The sequence below is a fragment of the Leptonychotes weddellii genome, chromosome 5, assembly GCF_054177405.1.
Source record: "Leptonychotes weddellii isolate Sample4059 chromosome 5, ASM5417740v2, whole genome shotgun sequence".
In the NCBI taxonomy this organism is placed as follows: Eukaryota; Metazoa; Chordata; class Mammalia; order Carnivora; family Phocidae; genus Leptonychotes; species Leptonychotes weddellii.
The window spans coordinates 6,500,410-6,508,359 of NC_138373.1; the positions used below are offsets into that span (position 1 = coordinate 6,500,410).

General features: G+C 53.7%; 1 protein-coding gene across 1 annotated transcript in view; it reads left to right on the top strand.

The window, feature by feature from the left end:
- Nucleotides 1–1,626: 1,626 nt before the first annotated feature.
- PVRIG (PVR related immunoglobulin domain containing) overlaps nucleotides 1,627–7,950 on the top strand; it is a 7,753-nt gene continuing 1,429 nt past the window's right edge. Inside the window, 6 exon segments of the mRNA XM_081819380.1 lie at nucleotides 1,627–5,235; nucleotides 5,237–5,288; nucleotides 5,374–5,727; nucleotides 5,807–5,930; nucleotides 6,021–6,078; nucleotides 6,193–7,211. Coding sequence (XP_081675506.1) covers nucleotides 5,161–5,235; nucleotides 5,237–5,288; nucleotides 5,374–5,727; nucleotides 5,807–5,930; nucleotides 6,021–6,078; nucleotides 6,193–6,519 — 990 coding nt within the window. The 5' untranslated portion in view covers nucleotides 1,627–5,160 and the 3' untranslated portion in view covers nucleotides 6,520–7,211.

The window sequence follows — 7,950 nt, forward strand, 5'->3', positions numbered from 1 at the left end:
GTCTGTCAGTTAAAAGAATTAATAAACATTTACCAGTTTTTTTTAAAGATTTTATTTGACAATGAGAGAACGTGCACACGAGTGAGCACAAACAAGGGGAGATGCAGAGGGAGAGGGAGAAACAGGTTCCCCAGTGAGCAGGGAGCCCAATGTGGGGTTCGATCCCAGGACCTTGAGATCATGACCCGAGCCGAAGGCAGACCCTTAACTGAGCCATCCAGGCGCCCTTATTTATTATACACGTTAAAAATGTAATGGGTGGGGTGCTTGGGTAGCTCAGTCAGTTAAGCATCGACTCTTTATTTCAGCTCAGGTCATGAGCTCAGGGTTGTGAGATCGAGCCCTGAGTTGGACTCCATGCTGAGCGTGGAACCTGCTTAAGGTTCTCCCTCTCCCTCTGCCCTTCCGTCCACCCACCCCCCTGCATGTGCTCACTCTCTTGCTCTCTCTCTTGCTCTTTCAAAAAACAAAAAACCAACCCAAAAGTAATGGGTGAGTTAATGAAATGTTTTGAAATATTTTATTAATAGTACAAAATACCTTTTTGCTCTAAAAAGCAAAGTGAGAAACATTTTTTAAATCATAGTCTAATGTTTTCTGAGGTTCTTGTTGAAAGTTCAGTTTATTTTGGTAATTATTTTTTATGGTCTACATAACAGAGGAGTACCTCTCAAAACCTTGTAAATCCAAATGGAATAGGTGCTTCTTTGGCTGCATTTACTGGTTTTTGTTTTTGTTTTTTAATAGATGAGCCAAAACCCCCTAAATTTTTTCACTTGGAAGACTTAAACAGGTCAGAAAATGATTTCCAGTACAGTGACCGTGTGTTTAGAGGGCATATGCATGGTTAGGATACAAAACCCACTGCATCTTCGAGCATGTAGACTGCAGGCCAGCAGCAGCTTTGGGTTTGTGTCTTACTTTAGGACGCTGATCTGATTGGAGGTGAACACTGGGATCCCAGTGAGAGCACCAGTGTCACTTAGTGGTAATAAAAGTTACCTTCATTGTATTCTTATCTTTAAAAATGAGAAATGTTGGTCAGTTTGTCCTGCATGACAGCAGTTGATACCTTGTGTACCACCTGAGGTTCAAACACCGCCCCCCCCCGAAAACCACAGCTCTAGGGGATGTCGTGCCAGCAAACGTCTTGCTAACAGAGGCGGGGCCGTGGGCTTCAGAGCAACAGCCCTGAGTGGCCAGGCCCCAGCCAAGCTGGACCCGGAGTGGAGGCCTGCTTGGGTAAGAGAGGTGGAGGCCTCTGCACAGGCTGACCTTACCTGGGTTGACAGGTGACACCGAGCAGTGCTTTTCAGGGGACTGGCACTGCTGTGCATTGCCTGTTAGCTTATTGTCGAATAATAGCTTTTTTTTTTTTTTAAAGATTTCAGAGAGCAAATGCATGCACACACACACACACACACACACACGAGCTTAGGGGCAGGGTGCAGAGAGAAGCAGACTCCCAGCTGAGTGGGGAGCCCGATCCCAGAACCTGGGATCATGACCTTAGCCGAAGGCAGACGCTTAACGACTGAGCCACCCAGGTGCCCCCCCGCAAATAATAGCTTTTAAATGATTTTAAATCATCTTCAATTAAGGCTTTTTCTTTTTTAACCTTTGTTGTGGCCAGGAGCTGCACCAGAAGGTGAGTTGGTGGTGGTCTCTCCTAAATTATAAAGTGAAGAGATTTTTTTTCAGATGGCTGAGGAGAAAAGTCTTCGGCTAACAGGTAAGTCATCCTGTGTTTTGAATTCCAGGCAGCACTGACTGGGGATGTTACAGGATGAAAAGAGTGTTCTTGGATGGCACGAGAGGATAAGGGAGCAGGACGGGGGAAGGTTTATTTTCACGCATAGACATTCTGAAGTCTTCCCTGAGCTCTGTAGTTCCTTCCCTGGGGTAGGGTGGAACACAAGACCTGGAAAGGACCCACACAACAAGTCTTCCTTGAGCACAGATTCCCTGTGAGCCCTGTGTGTGGAGTTGGGCTGGCTGGAGATGTAGGCACTGAAAGAGGGGGGTCAGACGAGAGCAGAGCATAGAGGAGTGGCCCACCCGCCGGAGGAACCCTGGGGCACTCGGGAAGACGAAGGAACATACATCAACTTTAATGCAGTAGAGAGCCAGCCAAGGGATGGAGTGGGGGAGCAGGAGCTGAAGGATAAAGCATCTCCTCTCGGCACAGAAGCAGCTCCCATCGGGATGGGGGGCAAGCCCAGCCTCGGAACTGAGCACAGGTTATCCACGGATGGGGCAGAGGATTGCTGGATTTTGATCAAAACCTTGTCATTTAACATTTTTAAATGTGGGAGAGACAACTCAGCATAGTTGTAATAGTGTGGGTTCTGGGGCAAAAATTTTTGTCAAATCCTGGCTTCAATGTGTACTAGCCTTGCGACCCTGGGCAGGTTACGTCCTCATAAGGTCACTGTAAGTATGGAACGGATCTGTGGGACTTGCTCAGAGTAAACTTAGCGCATAGTGTACACCTTGATGTTACCTCTTATTGTTACTTTGATAGGGAACATAAATGGCCATTTCACGACATTTAAGATATTTGTGAAAATGATCAGGAGTCTCACTCTACAAACTCAGGTGAGGAAGGTCTCTCATAAAATGATGGTCACCAGGGGCACCTGACTGGCTCAGTCCGTGGAGTGTGTGACTCCTGATCTCAGGGCTGTGAGCAAGAGCACCATGTTGGGTGTGGAGATTATTTAAAAATAAATTCTTAAAAAAAAAAAAAATCTGGTCACCAACATTCACTGAGGGCTGGAGCCAGGCGTGAGTGCAGCACCACGAGCTGTGAAGCAAAGTGTCGTCCCTGCTGGGATATTGCTGCTTTAGGTTGCTTTGTCTAAGCTTGCACAGCTATGAAATTATGGCACCACTCCAACCCCCACGGGCCTGATTCTAGAGACTGATGCCGGAGGATATATTACTGCAGCAGGACGTGAGCTGGGTGTGGCTGCAGGGACTTCACTGAGAAAGGTCAGAGCTGGAAGTGGCCATTATCAGACCTGGGTCATCTACTGTGTGTCTCTGTACCAAAAAGGGTAGAGGCCCAGCAATGCAGGCCTGATGATGCAGGGCTTTTGTTGGCAGGTTTAATGACCTTCTGTGTCTCTGGAGCTCAGAATTCTGGAGATTGTGCAGGAATAGCCAAGAAAGTTTTGAGAAAGGGCAAGGGTCATCAGATCAAAACAAAAGCATTCTACTTAGGACCTTGTGGTATTGAAACAGAAATAAGCAAATGAATCAACAGATAGATTAGGAAAGAGAACCAGAAGTATATCATTTGTAAGAATTTATGATCAAGATGGCATTTCAAAACAGGTAAAGACACTTTGGGGACATTGGCTCTCCACCTGAAAGGTTACACTATTTTATACCATCCCCAAATTAAATTATTTAGGGGCTAAAAGGAAACCCTTCCTAGAGTTTGGGATAAAACAAAACTTACAATGTTTCCAGAAATGATAAAATATGGACAGTCTGAACCTCCTGAAAAAATGGGGAGGGGAATGGGAATGACAGGGAAAGTGAAAGAACTTTGATGTTTTCTATGTTTTAAATCGTCTACAATGAGAACTGAGGGGACAGTGTGGCTTAGAAGACAAAATGGAAGATGGTGAGTAGTTGTGCCATTGCTTTTTGTCCCATCGACCACCAAGTATTGCTCTCCCCTTGTGTGATTGGGCTCTGAAAGCCAGCCCTCCCTCCAGGGCTTAGAGTCAGCCCCGGAGGACTGGCCCCCAGGCAGCCACCGCCCAGGGCCCACCGTCTATGCAGTGGTTGTTCGAGGGAAATGTTCACTCAGGGACAACTTCCCAGAGGTGGTGGGAGTTGGGCCTCGCAACGTGGGGAGGATTTCAGTGGGTGGGAGGAGGGCTTCCAGGATGGGGAGGCTGAGGGTCCATATGCCCTTGTGCTCTGCCTCCACACTGAGCTGGGCTCCCACCCTGTCAGGGGAACAGTAGTGGAAGAAGTGACAGCAGGTCTGAGTCAGGTTTGGAGATTGGCCCATCGGATCTGAGTGAAGGTCACCGGGTTGAGAGGACGCTCACTGGGCTGGGAGCAGTGAAGTGATTGACCTGGAGGCCCTGCTTTTCTAGGTTTTCAGGCGTGGATGGGATGAGAGTCTGCCCAAGAGACGGATTTGGTTTTTGGCTAACATAGGATTAAACGCACCGTAACGGGCAGGGACAGGGCCACAGCTCTGTTCTGACCACACCTTGGACAAAAAGTCCTCAGCACAGGCCCTTGGCTCTAACCCTGAGCTCACCAAGCTCTTCTCACCCCACACAAAAGCTTGGCACAGGAGAGGACAAGATGCAAATCATTCTGATCACAGCATTCTGGTTGCTCTGTGTTCTATAAACGAACAGAAGCCAGAAAGCAATTTGGAGCAATACTTCGTGGAAAGAGACAGCTTGAGACAGGGAGGCGGCGGAAGGAGTGGGACAAAGGGCTCGGGTGGTCAGGATGGGAAGCCCTTGGGGTTTCCTGACAGGCTGGAGATGAAAGAGAAGAGCCAAAGAGGACTATGCCTCTGGCCCAACAGCTGGAAGCCCCTATGCCCTCCACTGTTGGGGGGAGGCTGCAGATGGGACAGAGCTCAGTTTGGGGGACGTTTGTGACAGGCATCCAAGAGGCAACGCTAAGTGGGCCGCCGGACATGATGAAGCTGTGGTTCAGGAGGGAGGTGTGAGCTAGAGATCCACAGATGAGTCAAGCTGGGCGGCTCTCAGGTAGCCCCCTGCTGGCTTTCCTGCTAAGGATCTTCCTTCTTGCCAAATTCCTGTACATTCCCCAGCCCTTAGCTGGGGGGCGGGGGCCAGAGGCTTCTTCCTGAGAGACCAGGGAGCCCTGGTTCTCCGTCTCAACCGCCTCGTACTTCCCAGGGCCTGGCCTGCCCAGGCGGTTACTTGGAGACAGGGCTGGGAAAGGAACCTGAGCCCGCTGCCCCGCTCGCGTGCAGCGCAGCCTCGGTACAGGGAAAACCTGGTTGCTGTGGCTTTACGTCTCTCAAGACAGGGGGTCCGTTGCCCTGTGTTCACCAAGCCGAGGCAGACAGAGGAGGAAGTGGGGCAGGGGCGTGGAGAACACTGAGCGCAGCTGCTCCCCGGGCCTGCTCACACATGAAAACTTCCTGCGATGAGAACGGAAGCACAGGTGCTGTCCCCACCACGACAGCTCCCAGAGCTGGGGCCAGAGGGAAGCCATGGACAGGCCTCGGGCCCCGGTCCTGCTCTTGGCGCTGCTGACACTCTGCATCACTGCTGGTGAGTTGGGGGCGGAGAGAAGCGGAAGACATGGGGGTCAGGTGGAGACCCAGCCCTGGGGTGCTCCTATGTCTCTATCCCACAGGGACCCCTGAAGTGTGGGTGCAAGTTCAGATGGAGGCCACCAAGTCCCCGTCCTTCACTGTCCGCTGTGGATTCCTGGGATCTGGCTCTGTCTCCCTAGTGACCGTGAGCTCTGGGGGGCCTGATGGTGCCGGAGGGACTAGGCTGGCTGTTTTGCACCCAGAATTCGGCATCCAGCAGTGGCCCCCTGCCTGCCAGGCCGACTGGGAAACCAAAACCAGCATCTCCCTCACCGTGAAAGAAGGATCTGCGGGGAGAAGCCCCAGTCCCAACACCACCTTCTGCTGCAAGTTTGTTTCCTTTCCTGAGGGCTCCCAGGAGGCCTGTGGGAACCTCTTCCTCAGCACAGACCAAGGTGGGGCTCAGGAGAGGGGGGCAGGGAGGGAGGAAGGGCACCAGCCACCCGTCTGGTACGCCTCTTTGTCTATACACAGGGCTCCCTGCCCCTACTCCAGCTCCCATACTGCGGGCTGACCTGGCCGGGATCTTTGGGGTGTCGGGGGTCCTCCTCTTTGGCTGTGTTTACCTCCTCCACCTCCTGCATCGGCAGAGGCACTGGTGAGACCCAACCCCTGTCGGGCCCAGTCTAAACCCCAGCACCGGTGGGCTAGCCACTTGCTTTGCTTCTAACCCGCCTCACTCTGCCAGGTCCGTCATGAAGGTCCAGCCCTGCCTCGCCAGTCCCCAGACACAGCCGCGAGCAAGGGTGAGGACTGGGGGCGTGTTTGGGAGTGGGGAACAGAGGAGGCTGCAGCTGGGGGCGGGGCGGGTCCTGTGAGGTAGAGCCTAACTTGGGCCTCCTTCCCCCTCATGCCTGCAGGGGGCTGGTCAAGCCTCCCTGGTCTCTCTGCAGGCCCCCTACACCACCGTCAATACCAGCTGCTACGGCCCGGCAACTCTGGACACGGTCCTCCCGCCCCGGCCGCTGTCCCGGTGGGCGGCACTGCCCGCCCACACAGCCTGCCCGCCCCAGCCGCCCGCCCGCTGGGCACCCCTGCCAGCCTCCGCACGCGACAGTTTCATCTCCATGGAGAACGGACTTTATGCTCAGGCGGGAGAGAGGTCTTTCCAAGCCGGCCCCAACCTCGTCCCTTTCCCGGACTCTCTGGGGCACAGAGCCGTGGAGGGGCATTTAGGAGTTCGATGAGAGGGACCCCAAGTCCGCTTGGGCCTCCTCTCCTCTCAGATCTCTGGGACCCGCTTGTGGTGTCTGTGTCCTGGGGGCGCATAATCTTTGCACATCTTATTTTATTCTTAGGCCTGCATAAGTGTCTCCACACATACTTGGCCGAGGCCCCCTTGCTGCGGATGTGGTCAGCACGTGTGCACGTGTGGGCACGTGTGGGCACACATGTGTCTACGTGAGGTGACAAAATCCCATCCCAGGTTGTTTCCTGTTTTCAAGTCCCCAGTCCTCACAGGTGATGTTGATAAGTAAAAAAAAAAAAAAAAATGGTTTCTGACTGGGGCCTTGGCTGGACCTTTTCTTCTTTAAGGGTTAAGAAGTTAGAGGCAGTTTCAACCCCTGGGAGGCAGGGGCCAGGTTCGACTTCGATGGGGATAGGCCTCAGCCTGGGAGGTCTCCCACCTGCCCGCTCCCCCCCCCCCCGAGAGTCCTGGCCCTGTAGACCTTGCTGAGACACCAGGGGCTGGGAAGACAAGACTGGGGCGGGGGCTGATGGCAGGATGATCCATACTCAATTCTTGCCACATCGTAGGACAGTAGCAAGGGCTCCTGGGTCTTCAACCCGAGAAAAGCATCCTTGGGGCATCCATGTCAGGCTCTCTGAGGTGGTCTGCGGAGGGGGTCCTGCTGCCTGCCTTCCACCGACTTCATAGGTGGGAAGTTCACCTCAAGTCAGCCCACAGTAGCTTCCTCCGGCTCCTCTCATTGCTGGGGCACCCGCACTATTCCCCACTGGTTGCTCGCGGGGTAGGTAGAGGCCCGGCCAGCAGAGGGACCAAACACACACTCCCCTACCCACTAATCTTCCCCTCTCGGAGCCAGCCCTCCGGTAAACAGGGCGAGCAGCCTGGGCCTCATCAAACCTTTGCCATAGGAGAATGTGGTGAGAGCTGTGACGGCTGCAAGGCTCCATAGGAACATGGCAGATTCTGGGGGGCAGGGGGCAGAACGGTCCTGGAGCCAGGCTCAGACCGCACCTCCAACCAGGATGAATACCAGCATGGGGGAGGAGACACCAGCCACTCCATCCCTTCCTTGGTTCTGCTTGTGGGAAATCCCAGGCAGAGCCACCTGCCAAGCCAGGAACCAGCCCCTCTGCCCGGCTGAGGGAGGGCCTGCCCAGAGCGGTGTCCAACCCCAGAACCTTTCAGAAACCCAGTTTGCTATTCTAGGCATGCTCTAATGGGGCCTTCCCAAGACCCAGCACCGCCCAGCCGCTGGCTCTGCAGCACTGGGGAGAGGGTGGGCCAGGCAGAGTGAGGGAGTGGTTAAGGGCCTGTCTTCCTCAGCCAGTGATCCTCCTCCTCCTCTCAGAAGCCCTCAGCACTGACCTGATCAGCTCAATGGTCCCTGCAGGGCTGAGGGCTCAAGAGAGAGGTGGGGGGGGCGGGG